Source organism: Epinephelus fuscoguttatus, linkage group LG17 (assembly GCF_011397635.1).
Source record: "Epinephelus fuscoguttatus linkage group LG17, E.fuscoguttatus.final_Chr_v1".
NCBI classification, from domain to species: Eukaryota; Metazoa; Chordata; class Actinopteri; order Perciformes; family Serranidae; genus Epinephelus; species Epinephelus fuscoguttatus.
Genome location: NC_064768.1, coordinates 41888707 through 41909208, shown reverse-complemented (window position 1 = coordinate 41909208; position 20502 = coordinate 41888707). Strand labels below are relative to the sequence as shown.

General features: G+C 39.8%; 2 protein-coding genes across 11 annotated transcripts in view; one reads left to right on the top strand and one right to left on the bottom strand.

Moving 5' to 3' along the window:
- Positions 1-20502, top strand: part of LOC125904848 (zinc finger protein 665-like) — a 113859-nt gene that overhangs the window by 19385 nt on the left and 73972 nt on the right. For 3 of the 7 annotated variants that reach the window (XM_049602522.1, XM_049602526.1, XM_049602527.1), the window contains one exon: positions 3557-3591. In XM_049602522.1, coding sequence (XP_049458479.1) covers positions 3557-3591 — 35 coding nt within the window. Of the gene's footprint in view, positions 1-358; positions 1621-3556; positions 3592-20502 lie in introns of those variants that run through there. The other 4 variants (XM_049602528.1, XM_049602523.1, XM_049602524.1 and 1 more) reach the window with 3 other exon arrangements.
- LOC125904859 (zinc finger protein 835-like) overlaps positions 1-20502 on the bottom strand; it is a 111012-nt gene that overhangs the window by 79692 nt on the left and 10818 nt on the right. For 2 of the 4 annotated variants that reach the window (XM_049602550.1, XM_049602547.1), the window contains exon 1: positions 13598-13871. The exons of the other annotated variants lie outside the window; for them this stretch is intronic. In XM_049602550.1, the coding sequence (XP_049458507.1) occupies positions 13598-13790 (193 nt within the window). In that variant the 5' untranslated portion in view covers positions 13791-13871. Of the gene's footprint in view, positions 1-13597; positions 13872-20502 lie in introns of those variants that run through there. 4 annotated transcript variants of the gene reach the window in all.

The window sequence follows — 20502 nt, the reverse complement described above, 5'->3', positions numbered from 1 at the left end:
CGGATCTGAACCCAATCGAGATGGTTTGGGGTGAGCTGGACCGCAGAGTGAAGGCAAAGGGGCCAACAAGTGCTAAACACCTCTGGGAACTCCTTCAAGACTGTTGGAAAACCATTTCAGGTGACTACCTCTTGAAGCTCATGGAGAGAATGCCAAGAGTGTGCAAAGCAGTAATCAGAGCAAAGGGTGGCTATTTTGAAGAAACTAGAATATAAAACATGTTTTCAGTTATTTCACCTTTTTTTCTTAAGTACATAACTCCACATGTGTTCATTCATAGTTTTGATGCCTTCAGTGAGAATCTACAATGTAAATAGTCATGAAAATAAAGAAAACGCATTGAATGAGAAGGTGTGTCCAAACTTTTGGCCTGTACTGTATATGTATATATATACACACACACACATATATATATATATACATATATATATATATATATATATATGTAAATGTATGTGTATATACGTATATATGAATATATGACATAAATTAATGGAAATTTGCGGGACGTTTTTGGCCAAGTTGCTTGTTGCCTTTAAAGGTTTAATGTTTGTAAAAGGGGGTTTTGCTCAGTGGTGCAAAAATAAAAGTTGAAATTAAGGAGGGCAACATCAGGTCTGATACTTGTGATGAAGGGTTATACTTTATTTTAATAGTCTGACAAGAAGAATCTCCTGAACAAAGCAGGTTGTTGACAGAGTTTCCTGCTTTAATAAACTGATTGCATTTTATTTTTACACAGGAAGTAACTGAGGTGTAACTCTGCCTTTGTTACTGTAGTTTGTTTTTCTGGTTTTATATGAGAACATGATGTTCATAGGTGTTTCATATTCTGTATATTGATCTACCATCATCTTTTGAATTTGGTTCATTGTTTTCTCTGAGCTCTGAAAATGTCATTAAATATTTGTCTTTGTTCAAACTGAGTTGGTTAAATCAGTAAAAAGCAGTGAGTGTTTCCCAAACTGAGAGGATTTAATAAAGAGCGCTTTATGTGTCTTTAAAGATTTTTGCTGTTTTTTTCTCTTTTTTAAATTTGTTTGGCCGATTGAAAAGATAACATTCTCTCTAAACCCGAGGCATGTCTTCTTCAAACATCTTTTCTGATTCTTTTTTTTTTTTTGCTTTAATTGTTAATTGACAATTAAATGATCAAATAGTGTATGACATTAAAAAAACATTGTGAAATGCAAAACAATGATAACCTTATGGTTTTAAGGGTATAATTAAGAACCCTTAATTCCCTTACTTCCTGCGTGTTTTCTGAATAAACCTGTGATCTGGACTTTTATTTTGAAGGAGAGCAGCTGAGCTGCCCCGGAAGCTCTATTCTTTCCTGTGGCTAACTTGACAGTGTTTGAACAAGATGGCGTCGAGCAGAAACGTCTGTTAGCAGAGTGTCTTTGTTGTGTTTTTAAAGTGTGAAGATGTGTAAAGTCCAAATGCTGAGAGCGTTGGTGAAGCAGCGACTAACTGCGGCTGCTGAAGAGATATTTGGGCTGTTTGAAAGAACGATAGCAGAGTACGAGGAGCAACTTTGTCGCTCAAAAGAGGAGAACGAGCGACAACGGAAACTACTGGACGCTGTTTACAACCCTCAGCTCAGGTTACACAGAGCAGGTTAGTGTCTTCTTCTTCTGTGGTTATAAACACACAGCAGGTTAGTGTCTTCTTCTTCTGTGGTTATAAACACACAGCAGGTTAGTGTCTTCTTCTGTGGTTATAAACACAGAGCAGGTTAGTGTCTTCTTCTGTGGTTATAAACACACAGCAGGTTAGTGTCTTCTTCTGTGGTTATAAACAGAGCAGGTTAGTGTCTTCTTCTGTGGTTATAAACACAGCAGGTTAGTGTCTTCTTCTGTGGTTATAAACAGCAGGTTAGTGTCTTCTGTGGTTATAAACACAGCAGGTTAGTGTCTTCTTCTGTGGTTATAAACACACAGCAGGTTAGTGTCTTCTTCTTCTGTGGTTATAAACACACAGCAGGTTAGTGTCTTCTTCTGTGGTTATAAACACAGCAGGTTAGTGTCTTCTGTGGTTATAAACACACAGCAGGTTAGTGTCTTCTTCTGTGGTTATAAACACACAGCAGGTTAGTGTCTTCTTCTGTGGTTATAAACACACAGCAGGTTAGTGTCTTCTTCTTCTTCTGTGGTTATAAACACACAGCAGGTTAGTGTCTTCTTCTTCTGTGGTTATAAACACACAGCAGGTTAGTGTCTTCTCCTTCTGTGGTTATAAACACACAGCAGGTTAGTGTCTTTTTCTTCTGTGGTTATAAACACAGATCAGGTTAGTGTCTTCTTCTGTGGTTATAAACACAGCAGGTTAGTGTCGTCTTCTTCTTCTGTGGTTATAAACACAGAGCAGGTTAGTGTCTTCTACTTCTGTGGTTATAAACACAGAGCAGGTTAGTGTCTTCTTCTGTGGTTATAAACACACAGCAGGTTAGTGTCTTCTTCTGTGGTTATAAACACAGAGCAGGTTAGTGTCTTCTTCTGTGGTTATAAACACACAGCAGGTTAGTGTCTTCTTCTGTGGTTATAAACACACAGCAGGTTAGTGTCTTCTTCTTCTGTGGTTATAAACACACAGCAGGTTAGTGTCGTCTTCTTCTGTGGTTATAAATACACAGCAGGTTAGTGTCTTCTTCTTCTGTGGTTATAAACACAGAGCTGTAAGTGTAAGCAGTGACTGTGATGTCTCATCAGTCTGATCATTTCTTAATATTAATGAATTGTCTAAAGACATTTTTTTGTTTTGAATGTTGATAAAAAATCTGAAACTTTATATTAAATTTTCCAATAAAATATTTTTATATAATGACCAAAAAAAGTAATAAAATGTCTGAAGAAATATAAATAAAACATCTGAAAAACTTTTTAAAAACTATAAAATGTCTGAAAAAATATTAATACAATTCCTGACAAAAGGGTAATAAGATGTCCAAAAAAATTATTTAAATAAAAAAAAAGTCCCAAAAAATTGTAAAAGACCCAAAAAACATTGATAAATTGTTCGAAAATACTTTGATGAAATGTCAGAAAATGAATATTATATTGTACAAAAAAGGCTTAAACAATAATAATCAAATATCCGAAAATTATGAATACAGTGCCCGAAAAAATATAAATAAAATGTCCTGAAAATGCAATTAAAAGTCTTAAAAATGTTTATAAAATGTTTTAAAAATGATATTAAATTGTCTGAAATGTTAAATGCCCAAAAGATGTTGATGGAATATCCAAAAACTTTATTGAAATGTCAGAAAAAATGTTAATGAAATGTCCAAAAATGTTTTTTGTTAAAAGTTCAAAAACACTTTGAGAAAATGTCTGTAAATACTATTGAATTGTTGCAAAAATGTCCCAAAACATTATTAAATGTTGATGAAATGTCAGAAAAAAATTTAAAAACCTAAAACAGTGTTGATAAAATGACCGATACAATGTTAATGTAAAGTCCAACAATAATGGGTAAGATGTCTGAAAAATATTACGGAGATGGACTAAAAATATTAATAAAGTGTGTGTTTCCTGTTTCCTGTTTGGTGCAGAGGTCCAGCAGCAGCTGTTGGTGGTTAAAGAAGAGGTTCCCCCTGAGCAGCAGGAGTGGAGCTCCAGTGTGGACCAGGAGGACCCAGAGCCCCGACACATTAAAGAGGAAGAGGAGGAACTGTGGAGCAGTCAGGAGGGAGAGCAGCTTCAAGGGCTGGAGGAGGCTGATATCACAAAGTTCACATTCACTCCTGTCCCTGTGACACCACTGTGGAGGACCAGGACCAGACAGGAACTCAGGTCCAGACTTAGAACCAGATACTAAGGACAATTTTCTGGACTTTTCTGAGACTCGAGTCAGTGTTGACGACTGGACAGAGACCGGAGAACTTCAGCCAGGTTTAAACTCTCTGAGAATCGATGAAGTTCCTTTCAGCGATTCTAGATGTAGTGTTCGTGAGAAACCGTTCAGCTGCTCTGAGTGCGGGAGAAGATTCGGCTTCAAGGGTAATCTGAAGGAGCACATGAGGATCCACACGGGAGAGAAACCGTTCATCTGCTCTGTCTGTAAGAAAGTCTTCACTCAGAGTGGAAGTTTACAGAGACACATGATCATCCACACGGGAGAGAAACCATTTAGCTGCTCAGTGTGCGGGAAAAGATTTGGCCTCAAGACCCATCTGAGGGCACACATGAGAACTCACATAGAAGAGAATCCTGCCAGCTGCTCAGTCTGGATGTAAGTTTTTAAACAAGCTTAGGACCAGCAACTGCAACAAAGTCTGCAAGCTAACTTCACAAGCACCTTAGAGCAACAAACCCGAATTTACGGTGAACTTCTGATTCTGTAAGGACAAAGGACAACTAGTTTCATCTTACCTGCACCACTGGAATACAACACAGCACAGACTGCATCACAGTGGACTCTTCTACACCAGCTTCATCCACAACGGATGATTGCTGACTAACAAAGCAACATGCCAAAGCAGCAGCTCTCCATCCTCTTTTCATGGACTGGTAACGTAACAACGGGACAGACTGTTTCACTTCTGTCAATGTATCGAGTTCATGTTTAACAAGTTTATTGTTGTGATCTCTTTGTTGTCAGGTTATTGGGTAGTTGGCTTCTCCAAAGCAAAGTTGATGTTATTTTGCTAATGCATCACACAGACCCAGGGTCCTCCATGTAAATTAACACCCGTTTTACTGACCAGGCACTTTAATGCAACACACAGCAGACCAAGTACACCTGCACTCTACTTTGGCTTTGAAACACTATTACACACAGAGTGGCAACTCAAAGTTCCCACTTCATGCATTTGTTTGGATCGACCACATGTGCTCAAAAGACCTGTCTCAGTGGCCATCTTTGATTTTGCCATCTTGTTGTTTTCTGTTTTCAGCCATTTTGTTTCGGCCCATTGGTGATTCTCAAAGTCAAGGATGCTTGCTTGGTAGGACGAGCCTGGAACAGGCTAGCGAGTGCCCATGTGTGCTTCAGTGAAGATGCCCCGCCTTCAATTCTGGCAAATTGAGTGCAAAGAATTGTGGATACTTCAAGCCTGCCGAGGAAACAAATCTGTATCCTTGAAAACTCTTTGAAGGAAGGACTCAGTCCTCAGTGGAATTCGAAGGATTCTTGACATTGGAACAGTCCTTAGGCAAGATTTGATGACGCAGCCTCCTTGAAATTCAGCCGTTCAAGGATCCTTCCTTGACTTTGAGAAGCACCTAGTATGTTGCTACGTTAGCAAGCATTTGTTACATTGTGAATAAATACTTTTGGACTACACATACGATCTGTTTTAGTATTGTCCATCCATTTTTATCCGCTTATCTGGGGCCGGGTCACAGGGGCAGCAGGCCAAGCAAAGTACTCCAGATGTCCCTCTCCTCAGCAACACTCTCCAGCTCCTCCTGGAGGACCCTGAGGTGTTCCCAGATCAGATGAGATATGTAATCCCTCCAGTGTGTTCTGGGTCTGCCCCGGGGCCTCCTACCAGCTGGACCAGGAGGATCCTGATCAGATGTTGAACTGCCTCAACATGAAGGAGCAGCGGCTCTACTCTGAGCTCCCTCCAGATGTCTGACACCTCCCCCTATCTCTAAAGGCTAAAACACACCGGCGCCGTACGACATGCGTCAAAACAGCCGCCCCCATTATTTTCTATTTACAAACCCACACTGGCGGCGGCTCGACGCGCGTCAACGTGCTGCACCGCGGCACTTTACGCCATTGTCCTATTTTTCCAGCATTGCCGCCCTTGAAAAAGCAGTTGGCAACCAGTACCACCACCTAGCGGACTGGAGTGTGCAATAGAAATCCGTTTGACGCCGCCGGTGTGTTTTGGCCTTAAGGCTGAGCCCAGACACCTTACAGAGAAAACAGCACCAAACCGTTGATCCATCTCGTGCTCCATTCTACCCTCACTGGCGAACAAGACCCTGAGATACTTGAACTGCCTCGCTTAATAATGATGATATAACAGTTTGATAATACAAGTTCACCCTTTAAAAGAGCACTTTAATTCCTAACAATATTTAGACACTGAAAATGGAATAATCAGAATCAGAATCAGAAATACTTTATTGTTCCCCGAGGGGAAATTATTTATGTTACAGGTATGTATATGAATAAGAATTTTTTAAAGTAATAAACACCTGTTAGTATACAAGATCGAAGAATGTAGTACCTTTACTTAGACTTAAAACAATATTTGACCAATAAAACAAAACTACTAACTTCAGCTTATATTGTAGTTATGCTATGTAGCGTATGAAATAAAGTATGGTGAATGTGCTAGGAAAGGTAGTATCGGCACTGTCTCTACCTGGAGCTCGCATGTACGGAGCCTGGATTTGGTTGAAGGTGGCAGTGCTGTTTGGGCTGAGAAAGCCATGTGTAAGTAAGGTAAAGGAGGTTGTTGGGTTGGTGTGGGGAGCAGTGAGACCTGGCATTAGGGGAGTGTCTCTGGGATGCCAGAGATCACTGTCTAGCCTCCTGGAGGTGTCGTGGGACCAACTAGACGAAACACTGGTGAAAGGAGGTTCCCACCCGATGACCCCAAAGACATGTTAGTTATCACTGCTCACTGGTCTGTATAGTTAAGCCTTGCCATAATAGCTTATCATAGGGCTTAGGAGGTTATTCACTGAGTGCTGATCCTTTTCTAGAGCACAAACTTCTTGTGTTTATTTGAACTACAACAGACAAGCTTAGCGAAGCTCCAGCAACACCACAGTTAGGCCGACCTCAGCCGGCCTGCAGCTGGGGACATACCCTTTGGAGCAGGGTATTTTTTTGGTGGAATAACGGAGCAGAGGATAAAGTTTCTGGAGGACAAAACTACAAATGACTTGTTGTTGCAGAAGCTTTCAGTGCGATGTGTGTACGGTGAGCGAGGAGTGTGATTGAAGTCATGAGTCATTGCTATTAAGGCTGAGTAGCACATCTTTTTTTTATTTTGACGAGTCAGAAGTCAACCTTCACTATTGATGTGTTGATTTTGGTCATAATAATTATTTTAATTATCTATCAGAGTATATTTCATGAGACTGAGTTCATTTATATGTATTTCAGGAGGTGGTGGGCCCAAGAGGTGATTTAATGTGAATGAAAGCATACTATTTAATACATTCAATTTATTAATTGCTTTTGTGGGGGCGCTGTTGAGCGATGAGATAAGACATGCCTGACTGTAGCTCCTACAGAATTTGATTCAAAATTGCGTTTAAAAGTAAACTTATGTAACTTTGACCCTGACAGTTGAGGGATTTTGTGACTAAAATACTCCTAGCACCAGTAGTACAGCACTAATGCCAACAACAAGAGGCAATTCAAAGACTGAGCCAAACAACGATAGAGGCCCGACCGAAGCCCCGAGCCAGAGTGGAAAGGAGATTGTGGAGATGAGTGGGCAGAACGTGGACAACCAGACAGTATTAGCCGCTATAGCATTGCTACGAACTGAACTGGCAGAAGCTAGGTCAGACATCTGCAACACAATCGAGGAAAAAGGTGCTGACGTGAGTAAGACTTTGAGAGGGGGATTAACACATTCACCGACCCAGAGGAGGCTCGTTTGTATGCAGAGCGTCATTTCGGCCAGTGAGGCAACTGAGAGGAGCATTTCAATGGCAAGGTTCAACCATTTAGTATAAGAGACTGAAGGTAACAACAATTTGCCACTATGGATAGTCACCCAAAACACGCTAATCAGTGAAAAGTGTCCTATACACATCACAGGGACCAATTTCATTCTGACATATTGGTGACTGAATTCTGAATTATAACAGGGTGATGCCCCTTCCCTCCCTTCTGCCTCTTAATATTTGAATCAGTTTTTGCTACGTGCCATAATGCCACATTTGAGGTTGATTTTTTTAAATTCTTTTTTTCCCCATTAATGGTAGACTACTTAAGAATGCTGATTTTTCATGACAGTCGATAACCTTATTTCATAAAATAAGCTCGTTTTCCTGAATGAATGGGAAATTAACCGAGACATTATTTTTCAGTTAAAGATGACGATGATAAGTCACTAATGGTGGGCACTGGGCAATAGAGCTAATCCATTGCCTGTGGGCCTAAAGTTTTGTGTTTATTTTACCTTGTTATGGACTACTAGGATTTTGGAGTTGATAGGTTTATCCGACTTAACGGAAGACATAGAATCTTACTTTGATATCAACATAGGTATTGGTGAAGTTCTGTAGAGCTACTACTTGAGTATGCTTAAGGATCAAGATTACGACAGCTGTTGATTGCTGAAGTTGGAGTTTATTCTCTGTTCAGAGAGTTTGAAATACGCCTGTGTGTGTGTGTGTGTGTGTGTGTGTGTGTGTGTGGGGGGGGGGGGTTACCTGGCTCATGGTTACATTTACTTTACAAAGATGAAAGAGAGACTAGAAGTAAGCCTAGACGTCCATATACTAAAAATGCACAATGAAATACAACAAGGGAAGAGGAGGGAGGATATAACTTTCTGTTCATGGAATGTGAATGGTATTAATGAACCAGTCAAAAGACGTCAAGTACTTGCACATCTTAAATCACCCCAAGCTGATATTATTTTCTTGCAAGAGACTCACCTAAAGAATGACTCTCACACTAGACTCAGATGCAAATTGAAACAACAGATATTCCACTCTAATTTTCCAGTGAAAACTAGAGGTACGGCTATTTTGATCCGCAGGAGAGTTCCTTTTAAGCAGTTATCCACAACAGTGGACAAAGATGGGAGATATGTCATTGTTGTGATATATTCTACACCAATAACCCTGCTAATTTTTATGGACCCTAACCTAATACCAGATATTTCCAGCACAAATCTGATCATTGTGGGTGATTTTAACTTAGTGTTGGATGCTTATTTTAACAGGCCTTCCACTTGGCTGGTGGAAGCTTCCAAAGCAAGCAACCTTCTGAAGTCATATATTGAAAATATGAACCTGTTTGATGTATGGCAGGTCTCCAGTGCCGCTGGCAGAGAGTACTCCTTTCATTTCAAAGTGCATAATGTGTATACTAGGATAGACTTTTTCTTAGTTGATGGCAAACTATTACCACTCACGTACAATGTAAAACTACCATGATGTCATTGTTTCTGATCACAGTCCAGTGTCATTCACACCCAAGCCTAGCCAAAACATATCCACTTTAAGAAACTGGAGGCTTAATCCCCAAATTATTACAGATGTAAAATTCTGTGAATATATAGAGCTACTCATTAAATTGTTTTTTTGAAACCAGTGACAATAATGACACTTCTACATCATTATGGGAAACTTTTAAGGCTTATTTGAGAGGATGCATTATCTCTTTCCAATCTGAAATGCTGTCTTGACAGAATATGTAGGGCCTTTATTTTGACTAAACATAAATACTCTCAATTTGGAGACAAACCCCACATATTATTAGCTAGACAACTACGAAAAATTGAAAATGACAGGACTATCCATAAAATTAAATCAGGAACAGGTAATATACTTATTTCCCCCAAAGACACTAACGATACATTTAGACAGTTCTATGAAACCCTATATACATCTGAATTAAATACCCCACCTGACACAATGCAATCATTGCTAGATAAATGTGAACTTCCCTCATTAAACGAAGAAGAACGCAATGCCTTAGATGCCGACATTACAAGTAAGGAATTACTGGCGACCATTAAGTCACTGAAAAATGATAAGAGCCCAGGCCCAGACGGCCTCAGCAAGGAGATATAAGAAGTTTGGAGAGTTACTTGCTCCTTATCTTTGTAAAGCTGATTAGCTTTCCTGGGGTGACCCATTTCACATTTTCCATGTATGTTGAGTTCAACACATTTGTCACAATTATTGATATGGGAATGTGTGAATAAAATTTCTGTCTAAATTGTACAGTCTGTCATATGATGATGGTGTATTGCCTCTGACACTGACTGAGGCCACCATTACCCTGCTTCCTAAAAAAGGAAAAGACCTAAAGGAGGTGGGCTCATATAGGACAATTTCATTATTGAATACAGATCAAAAAATTCTGGCTGAGACATTAGCCAGAAGACTTAACGCCTATATGAGTAAACTAATTCACCCTGACCAAACTGGGTTTATTCCTAAAAGAGATTCTTTCCTTAACTTTAGATGTCTCTTTAATATTATGCCCCATGCTATGATACTTACTAACCAGACCCTTTACAAATATTAAATTAGCCAGTTCCTAAGCAAGTTTTAAAACCAAACTAAAAAGCTGGATGATGAGTAATCTATCCTAATTACAAATCAGCCATGATAGTATAGAGTTTAGCTAAATTATATATTTTTGATATGCTATTCCTTAATATGTCTTCTCTCTATACTGTGATGTCTATGCATTGTCTGTCTTATGTATTGGCTGTTGTATTGTAATGTCTTTATCACATATATTGGCTGTTGTACTGTCTTTGTTTCCTGTCCATATATGTTCTATGTCCAAAGGACCACAATGGAAACAAGCCTTCGGGCTTTATTGTGTTTTTATCCTTTTGGTTTTATCAATAAAAATTTCAACCAATCAATCAAAACAGCAGGGAACAGCATTTCAAAATAAAAGCTATGATTGGGAAATTAGCTGTACTTCAAAATAAGGTGTGCGTCTTCCAAACATGAAACATTCACACATCACTTGCGGCCCATTCTGTTGCGGTTCATTTTCGATTCAGGACCCACCAGATGGGAACCACTGGTTTAGAAGACAAAGGTTAGGTTAACGAAAAAACAAAAAGGAAGAGGATCGAGGATTGATCCTTGTGGGACACCACACAAAATGGTTGCTTTACGGTTAGGGGTACTTTTCAGTAGATACTGTTTTCTGTTTTTAAACTGCTCACACACCATAGACGAACCTTAAAACTACATTTTTTAAAAATGAAAAAAAAAGAGGACCAAGGATGGACCCTTGTGGGATGCCATGGGAACTTTACTTGGCAAGTAAAATTTTATGACTAACTGGATATGAAAAACAGGATGCGTGTGGGGTTCAGGTTAATTTCATTTGATTTGATACTTTGAATAAAAACCTGCCACAAACACAATGATTAAACTGTTTCTCTCCTGTTTGAGTTCCCGAGTGTCCCTTTGGATTTCCACAGACCCCAAATCTTTTCCCGCACTCAGAGCAGCCCATGTGAACCTTCATGTGTTTTTGTAAATGTCCACTCTGAGTGAATGACTTCTTACAGAGTGAGCAGGTGAATGGTTTCTCTCCTGTGTGAGATCTCATGTGTCTCTTCAGAGATTCATTTAGACCGAATCCCTTCCCACACTCGGAGCAGCTGAAGAGTTTCTCACCAGACTGAGGTTCTCTGTTCTCCTCATTCTGAGGAAGCTGTGATGACTGACTGCCAACGCACAGGTGGATCCTCAGCTGGTAGTGCTGAGTGTATCTCTGGTCACAGATTCTGCACCTGAACCTCTTCTCTCCGGTGTGAGTGATCATGTGGATCTTAAGGTACGTGTTTCGCCTGAATGTTTTCCCGCACTCAGAGCAGCTGAATGGTCTTTCTCCTGTGTGGGTTCTCATGTGTCTTTGTAAACATTCACTCCATGCAAACGACCTTTTACAAATGGAGCAGCTGAACGGTTTCTCTCCGGTATGAGTCCTCGTGTTTCTGTAAGCTTCCACTCTCAGTAAAACATTTCTTACAGAGGGAGCAACTAAATGGTTTCTCTCCTGTGTGTGTCCTCATATGTGTCTTCAGACGCGCCTTGCGGGTGAATTTCCGTCTACACTCGGAGCAGCTGAACGGTTTCTCTCCTGTGTGAGTTATCATGTGTTCTTGGAGGTGTGTCTTGCGGCCAAATCTTTTCCTGCAGTCGGAGCAGCTGAATCTTTTCTCACAAAGTCTACGTCTTGAGTCCCTGACAGAAAGTTCATCAGGTTTCGGAGAGTTAAAATCTGACTGAGGTTCTCTGGTCTCGTCCCAATCACCGCTGTCGTCAGTGTTGGGTTTGGAAGAGACTCCATTCTTGTCCTCATTATCAGGTTGTAAATCTGGATCAGAGTCTGCGGGCACCTCCGGTTCCTCCTCTTCCTCTTTAATGTGTGGGGGCTCTGGGTCCTCCTGGTCCACACTGGAGCTCCACTCCTGCTGCTCAGGGCGAACCTCTTCTTTAACCACCAACAGCTGCTGCTGGACCTCTGCACCAAACAGGAAACAGGAAACAGATAGAGAGATGTTACAGACAAATGTTGTTTGTCAGGTTTGCTTCACAGAGTATGTTGCAATAGTAACTGACTCAGGGTTTCGCTGAACTGGCTTTGTGAAACGGAAATCTCAGAGTTTCATCTCAGGCTGAACAAACTCAGAGTTTCACTGATCCTGCTCTCTGGAATAGGACTCTGAAGGGTATTCCAGGTAGGAGGTTCAACAAACTCTGAGTATCCGGTTTCAGAACAGCTGATTCCAATTAGTTCAGTCAACTCTGAGTAGGTACACCTTGAGTTAAGCACGTGCACAACCACAATAAAAAGCCATCATCAATGGAGCCCTGATACCTCGAGTCACCATGGCAACCAGAGAGACAAAGTGATCAACTCATTTTACACCTGTGGAATTGGAGGTGCTCATGAATGCCTACAGCGAATATGAGCATATATTTCATAAACAAAGTAACAGCACTAAAGCTGCCAAGTAGAGAGAGGCATCATGGGAGAAAACTGCTGCCCGAGTCAACGCGTACGTTTGAATGCACCACTTCATTAATTTACATTTAACCACACTTAATTAAATTCGTAGCTTACAGGTGAAAAAGTGGTTTTGAATAAAATCTGATATTCATGTAGGTTCAATCTCACAGGGGAAAAACACACTTGGCTCAGCTTCAAATGAAATATAAAAACATCATTCAAACAGGTAAGGCACATTTGACTTGGCCATGACTATTTGATTTATTAAACAAAGTAGCTTCAATAACCTGCCATTCAGTGGCTATTTCATTATGTACTGTAGGTCACTAGTAATTTAAACCCCCCAAAAATACTGTTTCAACTTCTGTGTCCTCTTGCGTGATATCCTGCTGAGTAACATTTGAGTTCTACTCAGCCAACAGAAAGAAGGCAGAGGCCGCAAATCATCACCAATATCATATAAAAAGCTACTGTTCACAAAAAAAACATTTGCTCTGATGAGATCGCACGTCTGCCTCGATATTGATCAGATTTCTTACATACCAACAACCCATGTGTGTCTGCCAGCTTGCTTCAGGCTCAGCAGTGGGGAGGAGACAGGGTGAACTCAGGGTTTCTTATAGAAAACCTGTCAGTGAGCAGGTTAGGTTCACAGAGTCAGTTGCCATGGTGATGGACTCAGAGTTTGACTTACCTCTCTGTCTGGAGCTGAAAACCCAGAGTTTCCCTCATCTCAGGGTTAACACACTCAGAGTTTTCACTGAACCCGCTTTCTGGAACACCCCTCTGCTCTGTGTTTATAACCACAGAAGAAGAAGACACTAACCTGCTCTGTGTTTATAACCACAGAAGAAGAAGACACTAACCTGCTGTGTGTTTATAACCACAGAAGAAGAAGACACTAACCTGCTGTGTGTTTATAACCACAGAAGAAGAAGACACTAACCTGCTCTGTGTAACCTGAGCTGAGGGTTGTAAACAGCGTCCAGTAGTTTCCGTTGTCGCTCGTTCTCCTCTTTTGAGCAACAAAGTTGCTCCTCGTACTCTGCTATCGTTCTTTCAAACAGCCCAAATATCTCTTCAGCAGCCGCAGTTAGTCGCTGCTTCACCAACGCTCTCAGCATTTGGACTTTACACATCTTCACACTTTAAAAACACAACAAAGACACTCTGCTAACAGACGTTTCTGCTCGACGCCATCTTGTTCAAACACTGTCAAGTTAGCCACAGGAAAGAATAGAGCTTCCGGGGCAGCTCAGCTGCTCTCCTTCAAAATAAAAGTCCAGATTACAGGTTTACCCAGAGAAACACGCAGAAAGTAAGGGAATTAAATGTTTCTAAATTCATTCATTCATTCATTCATTCATCTTCTCTTGAGGGTCGCGGGGGGGCTGGAGCCTATCCCAGCTGACATAAGGAGAGAGGCAGGGTTCACCCTGGACAGGTCGCCAGACTATTGCAGGGCTGACACATAGAGACAGACAACCATTCACACTCACATTCACACCTACAGACAATTTAGAGTTATCAATTAACCTGCATGTCTTTGGACTGTGGGAGGAACCCACGCTGACACGGGGGAGAACATGCAAACTCCACACAGAAGGGCCCCCACACCCAGGATCGAACCAGCAACCCTCTTGTTGTGAGGCGAGAGTGCTAACCACCACACCACCGTGTATGTAAATGTAATTTTCAAATGTATGTATCAAACATGATAATGAAGGTTTTTAATTTTACTTTTTAAATCATTATTGTTTTGAATTTCATTAAAAAAAAATCCTTTCATAAAAAAAAAATCAGTTTCAATGTCCTATCAACATTTGACATGATATATAATATTCTGCACGTAGACTGGATATAAAGAGACATTTACGCTCCGTGGTTTGGGAAATTAAGTTTCAGAATTTATTTGTTGAATTTTCGGTTACATTTTTAACGTGCACGAATATGATTATAACTGTAACAATACAACATCAAACACAGTCTAACACTACTATCTATTAGAAACACTAATATTAATGGGGACGCCCTCAGAGGACCACCGGTGGGTCCAGAGGACTCACAATGTCAACAGTCCGTACAAGACTTAGTTCATCCGGTGTCGCTACATAGGAGGCTTGATGTTAAACTGTCATTTCAAATGGTTTGACTGGCTGACATTTCAGTGTGACACTAAGAATGTGACCTTAAAGTGGAGATGAAATACTGAATAATGACTGTGGTTTGTTGGAATTTTACTTTCGCCCCGGGCTTTGACCCAGAAGTCCAGCATTAAATGTGTAAGAGAAGAAGAAGCCGGTAACAACATGGATAAATCTACATCCAGAGCCGTGACATTTTGGATGGACCAAATGTACAGAGCTGTAAAGTTGTCAACCATGGTACATTGTTTGGTCTGTGACGTAATAGGTCAACAGGAAAAAGGTCCAATACTAACAAGCTGAAAGGGGGCATATCTCCACCTATCGTAGAGGAGTCGCACATACTTCAATGTCCAGAATACTTTGATTCTATTCCCAACAGCTGGCTTGTTGTGAGATGGCTGCGCCCTGCTGGAGAAATGGTGGAATACACTCTAGTTTTCTCGACAATTTAGGTGATCAAGTTTGATGACATTATTTAGGTAGAACTAGGAATATACCCTTCCCAGGCATTTGGGCATAAGCAAACTGCTAGGGCTTGCTTTCTTGACTCCCATGTTCAACGTTCCTGCCACCACCTAGCAGCATATGCCAACAGTCCGGACCAGAAATATATTGGTACTTTGCAAAAGGTGAAGGCCACGCCTCTTTTTGGGGGGATAGAAATCCAAACGTCTGATCAACAGTCACGAATTGCTTGCCTGAAGAGAAATTTTTCTACCCCCCTACCCAAAATATAAAAAATTATGTATTTTCAGGATTTGCTTGGGTCTCATTTTCTTGTCGGGCAGCCCGGAGCTCCGGATAAATATCGTAAAAAACGCAACCCACTCTCATGTGTCTGTCAACGTCTCCTCTAAATCGATACCTCCTCTGACAGACTGGACAGCTGAAGGGTTTGTCTTCTGGGTGACGCCTCATGTGACGAATCAACTTTGGCTTTGTCGAAAACCTTTTACTGCAAATGATGCAACTGAAAGGTTTCTCTCCCATGTGGATCAACATGTGGACCTTGAGATTCGTCTTGTTGTTAAAAGTTTTCCCGCACTCAGAGCAGGAACATACGGTCTTATCGACATAGTACCTCCAATCTCTAAAAGGAAGTTTGGCACTTTCTGGAGGGCACTCAGGCTTTCTGGTTTCTGTCCAATCACAGCTGTCGTCAGTCTCGGGTTCAGAAGAGTCTCTGTTCTTGTCTTCAGTATCTGGTTTTACATTTGGATTTGGATCTGAGTTTTTGGCTGGTTCTGGTCCTCCACCATCCTCTTCATCAGTTTCTGTTTCCATCTCTTCAGTTTGAGTTTCCTCCAGCTCTTGAAGCTGCTCCTTCGCTTCTGGATCTGAGTCCCTGGATGGCCCTGGCTGTCCACAGTCTTCTCCATCAGCTTCAGAAGAGTCTCCAGGCACTGATCCTGTTAGTACTCCTCCACAGTGGTGTCCCTCAGACTGAGGTTTCTCTTCATCATCTTCACTCTTCACAGGGACAGGAGTGAATGTGAACTTGGTGATATCAGCCTCCTCCAGCCCTTGAAGCTGCTCTCCCTCCTGACTGCTCCACAGTTCCTCCTCTTCCTCTTTAATGTGTGGGGGCTCTGGGTCCTCCTGGTCCACACTGGAGCTCCACTCCTGCTGCTCAGGGGGAACCTCTTCTTTAACCACCAACAGCTGCTGCTGGACCTCTGCACAAAACAGGAAACAGGAAACAGAAAACACATAGAGAGACGTTACAGACAAATGTTGTCATTTGTTCAAATCACAGCTTAAGAACTCATTGTTGAACTTCTACAGATCACTTGATGAAGTTTATAGTGAGGGCTGGCTCATATAGTTGGCTCTAATGTAGGGATGCACCGAAATGAAAATTTGTGGTCGAAGCCAAAGCTGAATAATATTAAACACTTGGCCGAATACTGAGTACCGAATACTGAATATCGTTGTTTAGTTTTTCATTAGTTTTTGCAGATGAACCCCCTCCAGATTAGTGTTGTTACGGTATGAAAATTGCGACCCACGGTACAATACCAGTGAAAGTATCATGGTTCTGAGTAGTATCACGATACCACAGCAAAAATGAGGCAGATGTGCCTTTTGTCATTTATAAAAAGATAAATCACTTGTCTATAATACATCAATGATATTTCAATGGAATAAATTACTTATTGACTTATTCATACCTCAAAAACAGCATCAGTAAGTGATTAACATATTGGGGATCAAAATAAAATAAATAAATAAAATAAAAATCAACCAGCCACCCTCCTCCCCTGACAAGTAAAGAACAGTCCCTTCATAAGTAAAGAACAGTCCCTAAAGTGCGGTGAGGTTTGTGGACCGTTACCTGCCACAAAGAGAGAAATGTGAACGGTTCGTTTCTCCTCTGACACGTCACATACCTGTGTGCCGCCACGGCTCGGCTGTTCAGGTACTTCTGGGCAGTCATGATGCCAAGAAGAGGACATTATCGGAGCCGGACTTCTCCATCGCGGTAAGCCTATGGCCGCCGTATTTGACAGGAATACGTATTCCTGTCTGTGTCTGTGACCCCTGTTCAACCCACAACCGGCGGGATTCGCCTTTAGTTTCTGCTGCTGGTTGAAATCTGTACTCTCACACAGTGTGCTGAATGATTTATTTTGCTCGAACAAAACTATTTTTAGTCGCAAATGAGAGTGTGGTGACGGACGGAGTAAAATATCGCCACACTGCCGACATTTTAATCCGTCCGTCACCACACTCTGTTTGATTGCGTTATCAAAACACGCTGCTATTATTCGGTCTTGCTTTTCACTTATTCCACTGAATGTGTTTTTTTTGCAATATTCGGCCGAATATGTTCGGTTAACGAATATTGGGTGCATTCCTACTCTATTGTCCAAAACAGTTATAAGATGTGTAAAAAATGTTGATATTTTTAATTTAGAGCTCCTTTAAAAAACAGTATGGTCGAAAAACTTCTGATACTTTGTAAATGAAATTCATATAATGTGCAAGACAACGTGCTGTTTATTTGGTATATCAAAGGGAGAAACAGAGGAGAATGCATTGCTGAAAAATGGGTCTCTGGCACTTCTGGCTGTTTTCACCATCCGCACCGTAATACCACGAATAGACACGCATTGAAAATCCATGGCACGGCTGGCTTGACGACGGCTCACAAATGATGGCTCATTTGACCGCAGTAGTTGAGGGGACAGGTCAAACTGATATGATGCTGATTTACAGGAGAGTTCATGTCAAATTAAACCATGAACATAAACTACAGATCACCTGTAAAGCATTTTAATAAATTAATCTATCATAATTAAAACAACTGGAGACTGAAAACATATGAGTCTGATAATATTTTTTATGAATTGACATCATTCCAGACAGGATGTGAGTGTGTGTGTGACTTCCTGTACGGACTGAAGGCTGCTGGAAACTGTCGGGAAACTGTCCAACTTTTTTTTTTTTTTTTTAAATCTTTATTAACAAACATAAAAGTGCAATGACAACCGCTAGGGGGTTACATACATTATGAGGCAACATTCCAGAATATCGTATTACATAAACACAATAAAAAGAGCACATAAATCAAAAGTCTTAATAGCTTTCATGTTAGTGGAATATCTGATAGTTTTAATATATTGTTTGACCCCATTTACAAAGATGGGAAGGAGTGGTTTTTGGTTGGTGTATCGACATTTATGGATATGCCATTTGGCTAATAGTATAATAAGATTAATGATATAAAATTGTTTTGTTTTTTTCCCACAGATGGACAGTCAGTGAAGCCAAACAATATATGTTCAAAGCAAAAAGGAAAATGTAGTTCTATACAAGTAGAAATCAAGTTGCAAATATCTTCCCATAATTTGGTAGAGAAAGGGCACGACCAAAATAAATGAAAAACATCTTCAGAGTCTCCGTCACAGAAAGAGCAATTGACACCTATATCTTTTTTTGAATTGTTGTAAGAAAACTTTAGATGGGTAAAATCTGTGAATTATTATAAAAGATATTTCTTTTACTTTATTATTTATCATATATACAGCAGGTAAGATCCAAATCCTTTTCCAGTCAAGGCTATTGACAAAGTTGTTCCAATAAGCTACCACATATGGAACTGATACGACTTCTTTCTGAAATAATGAACGTATATGACGATTACTATTGCGTGTTGAAGAGAAACAAATTTGACCAATTTCAAGTTTGGTTGGATCAATGGATAATACTGTTGGATTCTGTCCTGCCGTATTTTTAAATAACATAATTACTCCAGCATTTATAACAATATTAAATTCACTAATAGGGATTACAATTCTGTATTTTGACATAAATTCTTGATATGTCATTAATGATTTGAATTAAACAACTGACAAACCAAAAGTACGTTGTGAGTAAACCAATATGGGTAAAATAAGGATTTGTTTCTATATACGATGTCTTTTTTGTTCCATATGCAGTACCTATGCAGGAAAAAATTATGTTTATAAATCAATGACCAAGAAAGAAGCATCTGTTTATGAAAGTTGGATAGCTTTGAGAGGACTTTTTCAACATTATAGTTGCAAAATAAGAGGAAATTTAGGCCTCCTAATTTAGAAAAAAATAAAATTAGGTATGAAGTTCCAAATTGAAGATGGGTTGTTGAAGAAATGTCTTAGCCAATTTATTTTGAATGTATTGTTTAAAGTGTAAAAATCTAAAAAATTAAGGCCACCTTTATCATATGAGTATATAATTACTGATTTTTCAATAAAGTGATTTTTGTTCCTCCATATAAACTTAAATATGAATTACAATTGGCAGGAGGTTTATGTAGACGATACTAATCAATCATATGATGCATTTCTAGATACATTTTTGTTATTTTATGACCGCCATTGTCCATTGAAAGAATACAGACAAAATCTCAAAAAGAAGGGAAAACCATGGTTTACAGGAGGGTTGGAAAAAGCTTGTAAAAAGAAAAATAGGCTCTATAGGGAATTTGTCAAATACAGAACAAAGGAAAAGGAGGACAAGTACAAAAAATATAAAAATAAATTGACATCTATTATGAGATTGTGCAAAAAAGACTATTACGATCAACTGCTGCAAAAACACAAAAATAACATTAAGGCTACCTGGAGTGTGCTCAATTGTATGATTAAAAACCGTAGTAAAAATGATTTTCCAACATATTTTGTAAATGACGACAATTCAATTATTGAAAATGCAGAGGAAATTGCTAGTGAGTTTAATGATTTTTTTGTTAATGTGGGCCCAAATTTAGCAAGGGAAATTAGAGATGTAGACCATAATTATGATTTTGCATTCAATAGTAACCATTCAATGTTCCTTGGCGGAATTTGTGAGAGTGATGTATTAGAAGTGGTCTGAAAGTTTAAGAATAAAAAATCCACAGATGATAATACTATTGATATGTCACTTATAAAGGAAGTAATGGACTGTGTCCTCAAACCATTTACCTATAATGTAATAAATCCTTTCAAACGGGTATTTTTCCTGATAAGATGAAAATGGCTAAGGTGGTTCCAATTTATAAAAATGGTGACAAGCACATTATATCAAATTATAGACCTGTGTCATTGCTACCTCAGTTTTCAAAAATACTTGAAAAATTGTTTGTAAATAGACTGGATGATTTTATGGATAAATATGAGTTATTGAGTGACCATCAATATGGGTTTAGGAGCAACCGATCAACATCTTTAGCAGTGAT